Genomic DNA, 15,857 nt, shown 5'->3' on the forward strand with positions numbered 1-15,857 from the left:
GACTGGAGTTGAGTGTGAAGGTCCTGAAGTTCTAATTGAATTACCTGGATTTGTGTTAGCACTTGGTCTTGGAGGTGTTTTTCCATGCTTTAAAGGAGAGGATCATTTGGGAGCTTATGTTTTTCCCCATACCTACCTCATGAGGTTGTTGTAAAGATGACTGAGGTAATATTTGTAAAGTGCTTAGCACAGTACCTAGCACACAGTAGGTGCTCCTGCTTGTTTCCTGCCTCCCTTCCATGCTCAGTATATGTTTCAAGGCCACCAGTTCTTGGTTGAGCACAAAAGAAGAAAGAGGCAGTGATTGAGATAAGAGCTGAGATTCCTCTGCAAGCAGCCTTGATCCATGGATCTTTCCCAGAACACAGAGTGACCATGAGGATAAGAGCCTTGGTATTTGTTACAAATGTGGTTATGTGGGGTGAGCATAAAAGGAGCTGGAAACTCTGGGGTTCACTGCTTTGTCTAGGGAAGCATTCCATGTCAAGCCTGAGGGACTCTGAGAATCCCAGTCATGACAGCAGGTGATGAGGTAGGGAAAGGTGAATGGAAAAGAGGAAGGGAAAGCACAGTGTTGAGGGATTAATGTGATTGAAGAGAAAGTTGTGTTAATAAGTAGTGATGAATGTTGCTGAGATTCAGTAACTCCCTTAGAACTGCCCCAGTATCATACCCTCCTACCTTTGCAGTGTAGCCTTTGCAATAGAGTAAAGTATTTAAAGATATGTCATCTGGAACTTGGCTCAATTCTAGAAGCTGAAGGCTTGGAAGGCAAATGAAGAAATGAATGGGGAGAAAGCTGAAAGGGTTCTTTGGAGCTGGAGACACAACAGGGGCCACGAAGGAGTGGAGTTATCCAGGAGAGCTGAGCCATGTGAGTGGGGCAGGTTGAATGTTCTAACTGTGTGTCATGGTTCCAAGGAAACCACTGGGGAGCAGCAGGGTAAAGTTTTTTTGTTTCTTTGTTTTGTTTTGAAGTTCAAGTTTAGGGGGAGTGTTCTGTGGAGGAGAAACTTAGAGACTGAGCCTGTCATGTGGTCTTTGGTAAAACATGACTGACATCTCAAGTGCAAGGGAAGCAGCAGCCCATAATAGCAAAGGATAAAATCACCAGAATTGAAGTTAGAAGTCACTACTTTGAGTTTTCACTCTGCCACAGATGAGGTATATATAACGTTGTGATAGGGTGCTTGGGTGCCTGTGTTTGGACCTCAGTTTCTCCCTAGCCTCAGAAACACTATCCCTGGCAGTTCCTCCCCCCCCCCCCCCATCCCCAGCCCAAGGACAGTGTGCCTAGCAATTACTCATTAGTGAGCCCTAGCAAGATCTTTCTCTCTCTCCCTGGTGCACTTACTAATTGGACCTGAAGGAATTATTAGTTTGAACTGGCTTTGCACTGGGTCATAAAAATATTCTTACCCACTAGACTATCTATACTATGACCCTATCTCATTATCCAGCTCCTGGACTCCTCATTATCTGTATTTTAGACCTAAGACACATATATACTCCCTACATCTATCTTGTCAAAGAAGACATTGATTGATGGCAAATTGGGCGATTCTCAGTTGCCCCTGAGTGCTAGTTAACTTAGTGAAGTAGCAGGCCTAAAACCATACCTCCATGTGGCCCCTGTTGTGGGCTTTTCCTAGTGACCTCTGGGTAAAACACCTGCACAGTAGATACAAAAAGTACATGTTCCTTTAAGAACTGACTACTCCTTAACCACTCCCTAATCCAACCTGAATTACTGAGTTAGCATATTTGGCCCATGTTTCACTATATTTTATCTTATATAAACTTTCACTCTACCCCTCTAAAGTCCCAGGTTCCTTAAGAATCTTTGCCTGCTGAAAAGCATAACAGTAAATCTTTGCCAACTTGGCTCAAAAAATGCTTGAGTCTGTGAATTCATTCCAGAGGACCCTGTCCTTCAGTCTGTTCTTTGAGGGGTCTCAACCTCTCAGACCTCAACACTTGGGTTTTATCTCTCTAATAAACTGTAATATGTGCTTCACCTGCCTCACAGGGATATTACACAACTCAAGTGATATTAATGGTTGTGAAAAACCTCTGTAACCATAAATACCAAAGACTATTTTGATGATTCTATAAGTCCCTTGACACTAATGGCTTTGCAAATGATAAGAATAGGATAGCAATAACAACAATAATGTAGATATTGCAGGGCAGCATTGTATTTCCCTGCAGTCAGGGGACATGTTTGCTGTGGTTGGTATGGAATTCTCAGTGGCCAGGATATTCTGAGGGGAAATGTACCCTGTGAGTGGCAATGTACCCTAAAATAATCCTACCCTTGGTCATCCTTAGGTCTAGAGTAGGTTTGGGCAAAATTTTCTAGTCCCCAAATCCTGTAATGTAGAAATGGAGAAGAAGGGAAGTCTGGCAGATAAGCTATCTCTTACTGATGGATGGCAGGGGAAGAGAATCACAGATAGGTCTGATTTCTTAGAATAGTTAGGTAATATGGGACATTAGTGATCATGGAAGTAAGGTGGCCACAATGGTCCAATAGAGGGTACAGGATACCAGGAAAGGACCCTGAAAACCATTGCCCTGGGGTTGCTCTGATGAGAGCAAAGAGCTGAAAGAAGCAGGTTGCCCTGACCCTAAGGTAAAGTCAGCTCCTTCCCAATTCTTTAGGAGACATCATGTAGTCAGGAAGCTGTTCTGAATCCTGGCTCTGCAAATCACTGATTTGGTGGTCTTAGGGAAGCTACCTCACTCTCTGTTCTCAGCATCGTTATCTACCAAGTGCTGACACTTCATAAGGCTTTTGTGAGGATAAAAGGATATTAAGGTGTGAGGAAGCCTTTAGAAAAAAAAAGGCAGAAAGCAATATGCAAATATTAGGGGTGAATATTATCTGGACATGGGTCAGTACTGGTCCTGGGCTCTAGAGGAGATGCATTCCATCATTGGTGACCAGAGTGGTTCTGCATCAACCCCACTTCCAAGGCTCCTGCCTGAAAGATGAAAGCTTCAGGAGACAGTCAGCTGTCTGCTTAGTACGTGCTCCATGATGTTCCCAAGGGGCCTTGGGTTAATCCAACAGAAATGTTTCGTCCTTTTATCCTCAAGTTCCTGCCATAGTCTGGGACTATTCTACACCATCAACTGCAGATTCTGTGTGTACATAAGCATATGCCTGTGTATATGTAGAAAAAGAGAAAGATCTCAGTGTTATACGTATTTGCATATGTGAATTCTCTGTTTTACTGTAACTGAATGGGGAGAAAAGTTCCACCCCGAGGGAACCAACCCCTAAATGTCAGAAGTCAGCAATGACCACAGTGATGTCTTTTCTAAAGTGCTTTCTCTTCTCTCTTCCCTCCTCCCTCCTCCCTCCTCCCTCTTTCATCCTTCATGCAGTCCTCTCTCTCCTCTGTGTATGCAGCCAGAAGCTCCGTTGAGGTGCTGGGTGAGCACCTACATTGTGGGAGAACAGTGTCCTTGGAATATCAATAAAAAGAATGCCATAATAGTAAGAAACATAAAAATAATAATTATATATTCAGTTTGCATAGCAAGTAATGGTTTACAAGGCAATTTGCATACATAATCTCACATCAACAAAGCCCAGGCCTCTGTTCTTCCACTCACTAACTGAGGATTTGGCACTTCTTTCCTTGGCAGTATTACAAATGATATTCTTGTCTCCTTGTAGGGTTCCACCTACAGGTTTTCTTCAGCTGTGAGTTTTCATACTGAGGTCATTACCACCTGTGGCCTTTGGATCTGGATCTAGAAAGAGAAGGCATCTATGTGGGTGCTAGGCTACTGGAAGATGTTGAGGCTAGAGAGAGGTAAGGGCAGCAGAGATGCTAGAGATTAGGGAAGATTCCTCCCATTGACCCTGCGGTGGCCATTGATATAATGGTGAGATCTGAACCAGTGAAATAATCAGATATGTCTCAGAATAACTTGGTATGTTTCACCTATCTACCTCGATGGGTATCAGAATTTCCTGAAAAGTCTCCAGGTAGGAGGCAAGTCAGTGCAAGGATTTTCATGTGTAATTGAGAAAGACTTCTGGGACAGGAGGAGCACTGAGCAGATTTGAAGACTCCAAGAACAGGATGTGATATAGAGAGTTGAGGAGGTGTTTTGTTTAACCTTGACCCACCTGCCACCCTAGGAGGACAGAAAGTATATTATATGCTTTCTTCCCTATGTTCTCACCCCACCCCACACCCATTTATCCCCCAGATTAAATTATATAACAAGGAATGACAAAAGCAACCTTGGAGAGACAGATACAATGCAACCTGAGGAGCTTAGCATGTGGCTATGGGGATATGGAGAGAGGTTGGTCCTACCTCTTAACCATGGTGATATGAGGGTATCATGAAACAATAATGTGCATCAGATCTTGGGGCACCAAATATGGAAGCCACCTTCTGTCCAGCTTTTTTGAGTAATTGTCAAATGCCAGAAGCATGGGGTCCATTAGTGCTCAGGGCCAAGAGTTACTGCCCCAGTTTTCCAAAGCCTAGGGACAGTTCTGCATTTCCTGAAAAGTCTGTGTCAGGGAATTTGGGACTAGAGAAATGCTTTTGCTTACCTTCTTTTCAGGGTCAATGTGATCTAAGGAGGGCTGGAAATTACTGTAGGTGGAATCCATGTAAAGAGAATCTTCTGGTTCTAGAGGGAGGGAGAACAGAGAGGAAGGTGGCGTGGTTGGGAAGGTAGACTTTTATTTCACATTTTCTCTTCCCCCAACCTGCTCAGTGCTTTGCACTACCACTTTCTTGCTGTCTTGGAAGCTGTGTGGGGCCCAGCGTTTTAGAATGGGGAACTGCCTTTCCTCCCTCAAAGTCCTCTGACATTCCTTACAAGTGCCTCCCTGTAGCCACTAAGAACCCAAAGAAGGCTGCTGTACCTTCACAGATGTCAAAGCCTGTATTCTGAAAGCTCCCAGGAGCTGGTCCTCCATCCTCTTCATGCCATTTATACACTTGATCCAGCCTGGCCTTCTGCCTGTTGACAAAAATGCCAGAGTGACCCCCCACCCCTATCCGAACTGAGGGCTCAGCACAATGCCCATAACATTCAGACGAGCTACGTTTTGGGGAGATGGCCTGAAGAGCATCCAGTCTAGCTGTGACTTCCTTCAGATCATCTTTCCTCCCAACCCTCAATGGCCATCCTGAAGATATGAAGAATTACAAAGGCCAAAGATTACAACCTGGAATGTAAGAAGGAGAGGTAGACAGAAAAACCTGGAAAGACCTACATGGTCTGATGCTGAGTGAAGTGAGCAGAACCCAGAGGACTTTGTACACAATAACAGCCACGTTATGCAATGACTAGGATTGTTAAACTGAACCCTTCTCAGCATTACAAGCATGTAAGACATCTCCAGAGGCCTTGGGATGGAAAATGCTGTCCACATGCAACGAAAGACCTGTGGAAGTCGAATTGCTATTACTTATTTTTACTTTCTGTTGAGTTTTGTTTCATCTTTCTGATGGTTCCTCCTATTGGTTTTAATATTTACTTACAACGTCACTAATGTGAAAATATGTTCAATAGGAATGTAAATGTAAAACCTATATCAGATTGTTCGCCGTGTTGGGGAGGGTGGGGGGGAGGAAGGGGGAGAAAAATTTTCAACTCAAAAGCATATGGAAGTGATTGTTGATAAATCAATAAATTAATCTAAAAAAACCAACCAACAAGTAGAGGTAGAGATGGCTCACCTTTGGATCTTCCTCCGGGACATGTACATGAAGACAGAGAGGGCAACGATGGTGAGCACCAGCACTGCCCCTAAGGTGCCCACTAACCCATACACCAGGTTCTTACTGGTGCTGAAGTCACAGGTTTCTCCCCAGTACCAGTGTGTATCTGTTGTGAAACAGCTGTTGAATGATAGTAAAGGTAGGAGAGAAAGAAGATTTTAGTCAAGATCATGGACACTTTCTTCTAACTCTACCCAATCTCCAGCACTGGCCCTTTGATCCCATGGAGAAAGGACTGTGAAGAGGGTAAAGATGTGTGCAGGTTGTAGGAACTAGGATATAGGAGATAGGGGTCTGGTCAAGGGGCCCCAGGAGAAGGAAATGTGAGCTGGATGGGGATGGAGTCCAGCTTCAAGGAAAATGGGCCTAGAACTATCTGGGAGCTATGATTTTGTGTGTTAGGGTATGACTACTTGTGATACAGGAGGGTTCCGAAGCTAATGCAGTAGTTTACAGCTTAACCCAATGCACAGGACTTATTGATCATAGAGATGAGAAAAGAGGCTTAGACAGGTTAAATGTGTACTCAGAGCCACTCAAAAAGGTCATAGTAGACTCAAAACTGAATTCGTATAATCTAATTCCAGCTCCAGGGGTATTTCTGCATGCACATGGATGCCCAAAATGAGGGAGAGCACTTAGGAATGACCGGACACCTTAGAGGCATTGCTTGGCCTCCAAGAGGTGTCATGTGATTCTCTTGCCCTCCCTCTTGTAAACACAATCAGGTCAGCAACCACAGTATAAAGGCCAGTTTTGGAATACTAACCTAGAAGTTCTGTGTACTTTTGACTTAATCTGTCTATAAGTCTATAGTCTATAAGCAACCTCAGAATGGGAGAGAAGCTAGTGCCTTCATAATGATTATCCACCTCTGCTTCCCCAGGTCAGGTATGCTGCCCCGTGAGTGTTGTAACAGTGTTTCCTGTTCCCAGAGTTTGTTCCCTGTCAGCTCCATGTGCAAGGGTGAGGGTAGGGAATTGCTCCAACTGAAGTGTACCCATAGTCCTCATCACATGTTAAGAATTCATCACTAATCACTCTTTCAACCTCTAACTCATCTTCAGATACCCAGCACAATGTATCCAGACAAAACTCTATTTTCATTTTTCCCATGTATCTACCACCACATGAGGGACACCCTCCCCAACCCTCTACATCAATCCTGCTCTTCCCCTCTTCAAATCTGCTCAGTGCTCCTTCCCTTCCCAGAAGTCTTCTTCAGTTACACATGCTAGTCCTTCCATTGACTTGCCCCCTGCCTGGGGTCTTTTCAGGAAAGATGCAGTCAGGGGCATTGTGAGGCTCAAATAAGATAATGGATGTAGAGCACTTCACAAACCCCAAAGCACCATCTAAATGCCTTAATAGTATTATTGGTTTCCAGGCTGGGATGCCTTCTTTCCCTGAGCCTTCTACTGCCCTCTTGCTGAGTTCAAACAGTGTTTATAGAGCAATACTAAAGTGCACTGGGAAATGAGTTTAACAACTTGGCTGTCTGGGTGGAAAAGTATGCACACACACACTTAAGTTAAATCTGCATTATTAGCACTTTCTTCAGTCTAGAGAACCCACAAAACAAGAAATCAAGCCCTAATTTGTATGTGGCATTGCCATTTCTGAGGTATGATTGCTCACACTGAAAACTGGAGCAAGTTACACCAGTTTGAGCTGGCTCCTGGCACACCCCTGGCAGCAACTGATAATTTCTTTGCTTTTATGTTAGGATGATTTGGGTTTTGTGCTTTTTTCTTCTTTGTGTGGGTGTGTGCTCCTTCACATTTGGATGGTGGCTACCATATTCCTTCCATTCAGACTGGGAGCTCTCCAAGAGCTGTCCAAGAGAGTGAACATGGTTTTCTTTGTCAGCTCCCTGAGGGCAGGGGCCAAGTCAGATGGCAGGCAGTGAGAGGGCACTCTTACCAGTAAGAGGCTAGGATTGTTATAGATGTGACCACAGGGTTTAAGCCTGCCTAGATCAAGACCTGCTCCTCTGGAGGGATAGGGGGAAATGTGGTTCAGGGATGCAGTCCGGGGAGGGCCCAGATGGGCCTAGGAGAAGGAAGGAGGCTATTAGGAGGGCCTGGGAACTCACAAGCATCGAGGCCCTATCCGAGACCCACTCTGCTGGAACAGACACTTTCCCTGGTTGCAGTCCAGTGATGAGTTGAAGCCTTGCATGCATCTGTTAATACACTCTGGTGTTTCGTCCTTGTAGTCAATGTAGAAGAATTCCTTAAATTCTCCAGCAGTCTCTTGGCATTCCACTAAGGGAGAAAGTCAAGGGAATAAATAGTACAAAGGAAGAACTCTTCACCCAGGGTGGGCTCCAGAGCTTACCCCAACCCCTGCCCCACTTCTGCTTTAGGTTTACATACCCAGAGGATCATAGGAAACTATAAGCTCATCCACTGATGTCTCGTTGGGGTTGAAACATAATATTTCTGTGAAAGAGTAAAACCAAGAGTAAATCTCCCCTTGTCTCAGGGCTTTTCTGTTGAAGGCTTCCTCTCCAAGAGTGGGGGATAAGCCAGACCCTCAGGCTTCAGATACTCAGCCCTTTGAAATTCTTTCCTTCCCTGAATTTTTTCCCATTTCCATTTCTATTTCCATTTCCAGTTGTGCTCAGAAGCATTTTTTCCTGCTTAGTGAGCTCCACCAGCCTTTTTCCACAAGCCCACCTCATCGTGGCACTGTGGCTACCGAGAGTCTCCTGCAAGAAGCTGGTTTTTTGATAGTTGGGCTATAATATCTCTGAATCTACACCTTTTCTTTATCTTAAGGGGAGCTTAGCATAGAGTTTTGGGCCTCAAGTTAGGAAGTCCTGGGCTTAACTCTTGACTCAGATGCTTACTAGCTGTCTGATCCTGGGCAAGTCACTTACTCTCTGCCTCAGTTTCCTCATCTGTAAAGTGGGGGTAATGATAGCACCTGCCTCCCAGGGTTATTGTGAGGATCAAATGAAATATTTGTAATGTGCTTAGCACAGTGCGTGGCATATGATAGGTGCCTAATAAATGCTTGTTCCTTCCTTCCCACATTTCTGATTGTCATTTCCTCAAAGTAGGTGAGCCCCGATTTGGGTATGAGACCTCTCCAGTTGGGACTTTATCTGCCTTGGGTTCTGTCGTCTTACCCCTTCTCCCTCAGATGAGAGAGAGAGAGGCAGGGTCATGCAAAAGTGATAGTTTGAGACAATGAGCTCCCTGCAAGATCTCTTCCTTCCTTGTGTCTCAGGAGATTCAATACAATTTAACAGACATTTATTAATTGCCTACTGTGTACAAAAGGATAGATGATATGGTAGAAAGGCTAAAGGACTGAGGTGGGAGTTAGGAAGACCTGGGTTCAAATCCAGCCATACTTGATGTGAGGCCACAAGCAAGTCACTTAACTTCTCAGTGGCCGAGGCAAGTCTAAGACTTTATCACAAAGGAGATGAGAATCTGTATTGGTGGAGTTAGGTTCCACACTGGAAGTTCCCTGACACTGATGAAATCCTAGGTCTGCACCCAAAAGAAAATGGGAAGAACATTGAGCTGAGGTGCTGGGGAAGATGCCACCCTCCTGGAATTTACAGTGGTAGAAAAATAAAAACACAGAGATATGGCAAACACTTAATTTGTGATAGCCCGTTATTAGAGAGGCCTTATGTCTTCAAGGCCTGAGGTGGGGGGTAGGAGGGGGAGAGGTGGTTAGGTACAAGGAACCCAAGGGCAGGTTTTCCCAGGGAAGTGGCTTTTGAATTGGCTTTTAAAGGAGGGGTAAAAATTCACCAAATACAAAGGGAGAGGGAAGACATCACAGACACGGGGACTGACCCTGGGGGAACAAAGGCAAGTGTAGAGGCAGTTTATGCATCGTGTATGTAGAGGGAGGTAATAAGAGAAAAACTTGAGCAGGGGTGAGATGGGGCACTTACCTGTGCAGTTTGTGTCTCCTTGCTCAATGATTACTGTTGTAATTGTTTCCTCTACCTTCTTTGCACTAGTCTCCAATTCTGTCATGTAATCTGGGGTGAAACTTGTTGACAGGATCACATCATACTCCACCAGTATACTGCCATTTCTGAGAAGAGAAGAGACAAGGTCATCTCATGATCTTCTCAATGCCTGAGTAGGGTTGGTAACCAGGCCAACCTAACAACCACATTGAATGTCTACTCTTAACAAACCCTCTTCCCTCTAGAGGAAACTCCCTTCATGGAGATAGGGGACAACCTGGAACATCCTTTATCCAGGTGTCATTCAGAATTCAGACTCATAGCCACACCTTTCTTGGCCTTCCTCATCCTCCACTCCTCATTCTCACTTACCCCAGTTGCCAAATGTTGTTGTTTCTTTTTCTCCAGCATCTCTTTGGTATACCCCCTTCACTCTCGTAATACAGCCACGGCCTGAGCTCAGACCTTTATCACCTCTAGCCTAGACTATTGCAATAGCCTTCTAACTGGTCTCCTTGCTTCACATCTCTCCCCATTCCAATCCATTCTCCACAGAACTGTCAGAATGATTTGCCTAAAATAAAATTCTGACCATGTCACCTCCCTACACGATAAACTGTAGTGACTCTATTTAACCCTAGAATGAAATAATGAATTCGTGTTTGGCATTTAAAGGTCATTACAACCTGATCCTTCCTATCTTTCTAGTCTTCTTACACGTTGCTTCTACTTTTTACATCATGTATACGAATGTACGTGAACTGCACATTCCAACCATGTACAGGCCTTCTTGCTGTTCCTTAAACACACACTCCATCTCCCATGAATAGGACTTTGCTCTGCTGTCCCCGGTGCCTAGAATGCTCCTCTGCTTCATCTCTTCCTCTTAGAATCCCTGTTTTCCTTCAAAACTCAAACACTACCTTCTGTTGGAGGCATCCCCTGTTCTCCCTTCTCTCTCATGCATCTTCAGCTGCTAGTGATTTCTTCTCCAAGGTTACCTTGGTCTACTCTTACATTTATCTTAGATTTACGTATTGCTCTAGATGTTGTAGAAGCCCACGAGAAGGCAGGGGCTATTGTGCTTTTTCTTTGTATTCTCAGCAAGCACAGTGTGGTCTTGTTGACTGATTGATTTATCCTTGAAGGATGTTGAGGTGAGGAAGGTGAATACTCCCGACTAATAGGGCACCCATACCATCTAACTTCCCACTCTACATGGCTCTGGTTCTCCAAAGATGGCAGAGACTTACGAAAGCTTCTTGATCTCCACACCAACATAGTGAGAGACGTTTTGGAAAATGGTATCCATCTGAAAGGCAAAGAGGTCACTGGGTTATCTAAATAGTCAAAATCATGGTATTCTTTAGCCCCACTCCCTTTCTGTCACTCCCCCTCTCTAAAATAGCCCTTCCTCTTAGCAGAGGCCTATGAGAATCAACCTGTGTGAAAGTAGACTCTGGACAGAAAGTGTTTAAAGCACAGAAGTACCATAGAGGACATGGGAGAGCAATGTCTCCATGGAAGGGTTAGGCAGATGCTGCCATTACCTAACCTAATGTCCTCCCTTTATTCTTGTGATGTCCCTGAGTTCAGCTGACCTCCTCAAGGGCTACCACCTGTGTGTTTCAAGAATGGAGCTCCCAGAGCCAGCAGTGGGGAGGCCTGGAAAGGATGAGTGAGTCAGGAAAACCGAAACAAGCCAGGACTAGTTTGCTATTCCACTTCCACTGATTCCTTCATGAGGTGAGAATCCAGGTCTCTTCCAGAAGAGGAATATACTCCAGCTCCATCCCAATTACCATTCATGTTGTCCAATATCAGCTAGGCTCTCCTGCAGCAAGCAGTTGTTCCCCCCCATAATTAATTCCGTATCTTAATTTCCACAGAAGCTTTTCCAAACCTTCTGTTCCCTCCTCAAGTCTCCCACATATACACCTCTCTTGATCACTGTTAGCTGAGCCTTTATTGAGAAAATGTAGGCCATTCTCTGTGAGCTTCCTCTTTTCCCTTGATCTTCATCTCAAAACTAGATATCACCTCCTACTCTCTCCTTCTTTCTCCATATTCTCTGACACAGAAGTGGCCTTTCTGCCTGCGAAGGCCAGCTTCTTTCCTTGTATACCTCATTCTATCACATCTCAGTTTCTCCAGTAAATTATATCCTCAATCATCTATCTCCTCACTCTCTCACAAATCTCCAACCTCTCTTTATCTACTGATTTCTCTGTTTTTTTAAAAAAAAAAACAGCTTTTACTAGACTCTACTGTCCCATCAAACTACCTTCTTATAGTTCTCTTCCCTTTCTGTCAAACTCTTTCAAAAATGTTTTTACACCTGCTGCTGCCTCAGTCCTCAGCCCTTTTCAGTCTGGCTTCCAACCTCATTATTCAACTGAAACTACCCTCTCAAAAATCACTAGGTCTCTCTAAATTGCCAAATCTGTGGTCTTTTTTCAACGTCCTCCTTCTTTTTGACCTATCTGCTGCATTTGACACAGTTGACCACCCTCCCCTGGGAGGCTCTCTCCTGTATAGGGTTTCATTACATTATTCTCCTTGCTTCTACTGTCTGACTATCCCTTCAGTCTCCATTGCTAGCCACCTCTCTTCCAAACTTCCCTATTTCTGTTGAAGACACCACCATTCTTCTAGTCCCCCCAGTTTCATAACCTTGACATTATCCACGACCCCTCATTCTCCATCAACTGATATATTTCATCTTTTGCCAAACCTTCTCTTTGTCAGGTCTCTCACAACTGTCTGTCCCAAACATTACTGTCAAAGTAATTTTCCTTAAGCATAGATCTGACCTTTGTACTCAGTCAACCCCAGTACCTTTTGATTGCCTCTAGGATAAAATATCAACTCCTCTGTTTCACTTTGAAAACCCTTCACAACCTGGTTCCAATTAATATTTCAGTATCTTTGAACATTCCTTCTCTTTCTGTTGTTGTTTAGTTGTTTTTCAGTTGTGTTCTACTCTTCTTGACCCCATTTGGGTTTCCTTAGCAAAGACATTGGAATGATTTGCCATTTCCTTCTCCAGTGCATTTTACAGTTGAGGAAACTGAGGAAAACAGTGTTAAGTGACTTGCCCAGGATGATACAACTAGTGTGTGAGTCCAGATTTGAAGTTAGGAAGATCAGGCCCAGTACTCTATCCACTGTGCCACCTGGCAGCCCTTGCCTTCCCACATTCTGCTATGTAACCAAATGGAATTTGTCCCTGTTCCTCACACATGACACTTCATTTCCCATCTCCTCTGCACTGGTCATTCTCCTATTCCTGGAAAGCACTACCTCCTGGCCTTCAGCTTACAAAGTCTCTTCCTTTAAAGCCCTATGTGACCCCTCCTTCCCAATTGCTGCTAATCCTCTTCCTCCTCCCAAACTACTTCATAGTTAATTGGCACATTGTAGGCAGTTAATAAATGTTTGTTGATTGATTCAAAAATTCAGATAATTTGGAGGATTCTTATTTTCTAAATGTTAAGAGGGAAAAGACAACTTATAAGGGAAAAAGCATCAAGATATGATGGAATTAAAAGAGATAAACAACTGCTGAATTAAAACTGAGTGTGCATACTCGAAGGAATGGGCCTTCATTTGCCAGTCTTCCTCTCCCACCACCCCATCTTACACTAGTACTCTCCCATGCCTAGCACATAGTAGTATATGATTGTTGATTAACTGAGAAAATTCAGATAATTTGGAAGATTCTTGTTTTCTGAATAAGGAAGAAAAGACAGCTTGTAGGAGGGAAAGCAGTGAAATATACCAGAATTATTAACAATAAATGAACAATAAGAAGGAAGTTTTATATATATTATCTCATTTGACTCTCCAAATAACCTTGTAAGCTATAATAATAACAATAATAATAGTTAGGATTTAGATAGCATTTTAAGGTTTACCAAGCACTTTCCAAATATTATCTTACTTGTCTTCACAACAACTCTGGGAGGTAAGTGAGGAATCTATGGAATGTATTATAGATGAGGAAAGCTGAAGCTGAGACAGGTTAAGTGCTTTGCCCAGGGTCGCAGAACTAGTATCTGAAGCCAGATTTGAACGCAGGTCTTCCTGACTCCAGGTGCAAACTGGCAGTCATAAAAGTGAAGTGACTTGTCCAGGTAAAATGGCTTATAAGTTGTCAGGACAGTTCTCTAAATCATCCTACTCCTGCTGCAGACCTCCTCCCACTATTCAGTTTTAGTTGAAATGGTAAGATTGAGACACAGGAGCAGAGTGAAAGACACTAAGAGATGGAGGCAGAGAATCTAATGGATAAAGCACTGACCTGGGTGTTATGGGAGTCCTGGTTCGAATTTTTGTTTCTGCCATTAACTGGTTATGTAACCTTAGGCAAGTGACTTAACTTAAGTAAGTCACTTAACTCTTCTGGATCCCCTCTATGAAATCAGGGAATGTAGTAGATGACCTCTAAGGTTCCTGCCAAATCCGGTGGTCTTATGACCCATTGATCCTATACCTGTGTTTTGAACAGTTCAGCGAAACTCTTGTAGGCATCCGAAGATGTGTTTTCTAAGTCCTTTGTAAATTCCATATTGGTCACAGTCACTTTCACTCCCACGGTAGCATTGACCTCTTCTGGAGGAGTTCCTGGTGGAAATGGACTTGATTATGAGCATACAAATCATTCAGAATGAACCCTCTCTATCCCCCGTGCTTTGTGACCTTCCACCTTGTCCCTGAGGATTGTTCGGGTACCTTTCGTCCCCTTTCACTCCCCTATACTCACCTCAGCTGTTGATGAAGCTATGCTCAGAGCCCTGAGACCCAGAGATGTTTGGCTTACCTATGGGAAGGCTGTCTGAAACCAATTCACACTTAGTGCCATAGAAGAGGACACTGCAGATGCATTTGATTCCATCCCAGGTGCCCCCATTCTCGCACACAATGTCCTTCTCCTCACATTGCTCTCCATTGTAACCAGTGGGACAGATGCAAGAGTTTCCACTCCAACTACCTCCATTTAAGCATATCACTGAAAGAAGTAAGATACTCAATGCAGTATGGAGAGGGGGAGAAGTGGAGGAAAGAAAGTGGTAGGAGAACAAAGCAAAAGGTTTGGGAGAGAAAAAAATGAGTTTTTAGGGGAAGAGAAAAGTGAAGAGACCAGAGAAAGAGATGCAGACTGTGTGAGACTTCGACATGGAGAGAGAGGGTCAAAGATATTTTGCCTGGACTCACTCCCATTTCCTTATACTCACTTTATACTTTCCCAGAATCACTTTCCAGTGATTCTGAACCCCTAGCTATTGATGTACACATCACCATCTCCCCATCCCTTAAACCCCAGATGTGTCTGCTCCTTCCACTGTCCTGAAGAATGCTTCCTTCGTAACTAATAAAGTTCCTTAACCTTAAATTTCTTCCTTTTTCAGTCATCTCTTTTTCTGGACTTATGACACAACTTCCTCCTGATAACACCACTTTCCACCATTTCCAGTACTCACATAAAGAGTCCTCCTCATTTTCTTTCATTCATATATATTCCCTCAGTATCTCCCCCTTTACTCCAGTCTCAGATAAAGAGGTGGTCCTCTTTACCAGAATCAATCCTCTGTCCCCTCCCAACTTCTGTAGCAGATTAGCCCTATCTTCCTCCTCTCCTCCTTCTCTTCCTTCCTTCCCCCTCACCCCCATTCTTTTTCTTAAATCTCCAATGTCTCTTTCCTTGTTATCTTCAAAGAGGCCTTTGTCTCCCTGATCCTTAAAAAACTCTCACTTGATGCTACCATTCCAACTAGCTATTGTCCTGTAATTTTTCTCCCCTTCATGGCTAAACTCTTGGAGCCTCTGCTTCCTCTTGTCTCATGCTCTGCAATCTAGCTTCTGACCTCATGATTCAACTGAAACCATCCTCTCCAGTGTTACCAGTATTCCCCAAATCTGATGGCCTTTTCTCAACTTTATTTTTCTTAACATTTTTTGTAGCATTTGACACTGTTGGTCACTCTCTCCTGGGTTTTCATGATGCTGTTCTGTTAGACCACTGTTCAGTCTGATTTGCTGGCTCTTCTCAGGCTTCATCTTCATCAGTGTTAGGCTCACTAACATGAATGTCCCCCAAGGCATTACAGTAGGCTCTCATCTCTTTTCGCTTTACACCATCTTGATTT

General features: G+C 43.8%; 1 protein-coding gene across 2 annotated transcripts; it reads right to left on the bottom strand.

The window, feature by feature from the left end:
- Positions 1 to 3,515: 3,515 nt before the first annotated feature.
- Positions 3,516 to 15,072, bottom strand: LOC110203949 (mucin-17-like). 2 transcript variants are annotated; one of them, XM_078150567.1, is made up of 9 exons: positions 14,204 to 15,072; positions 10,962 to 11,020; positions 9,688 to 9,833; positions 8,144 to 8,209; positions 7,861 to 8,032; positions 5,724 to 5,885; positions 4,904 to 5,001; positions 4,586 to 4,665; positions 3,516 to 3,765 (listed from the first exon to the last, which is right to left on the bottom strand). In XM_078150567.1, exons 1-9 carry the CDS (start codon positions 14,276 to 14,278, stop codon positions 3,724 to 3,726), a joined length of 900 nt encoding a protein of 299 aa, XP_078006693.1. In that variant the 5' UTR covers positions 14,279 to 15,072; the 3' UTR covers positions 3,516 to 3,723. The 2 variants fall into 2 exon arrangements, with proteins under 2 accessions (XP_078006693.1, XP_078006692.1); XM_078150566.1 differs by lacking the exon at positions 3,516 to 3,765 and having other exon boundaries at positions 4,509 to 4,665.
- Between the last annotated feature and the right edge of the window lie 785 nt (positions 15,073 to 15,857).

Source organism: Phascolarctos cinereus, unplaced genomic scaffold (genome assembly GCF_003287225.1).
Source record: "Phascolarctos cinereus isolate Bilbo 61053 unplaced genomic scaffold, phaCin_HiC Scaffold_31;HRSCAF=540, whole genome shotgun sequence".
Classification (NCBI taxonomy): domain Eukaryota; kingdom Metazoa; phylum Chordata; class Mammalia; order Diprotodontia; family Phascolarctidae; genus Phascolarctos; species Phascolarctos cinereus.

What these genes read in the sequence shown, in the direction of transcription:
- LOC110203949 (XM_078150566.1), bottom strand. Translation starts at nt 14,278, where the DNA reads ATGGAATTTACAAAGGACTTAGAAAACACATCTTCGGATGCCTACAAG. An exon ending in CTGAACTGTTCAAAACACAG is followed by an intron (nt 11,021 to 14,203) that starts GTATAGGATCAA and finishes TTTGCCTTTCAG; the next exon opens with ATGGATACCATTTTCCAAAA. An exon ending in GTGGAGATCAAGAAGCTTTC is followed by an intron (nt 9,834 to 10,961) that starts GTAAGTCTCTGC and finishes TTCTCTTCTCAG; the next exon opens with AAATGGCAGTATACTGGTGG.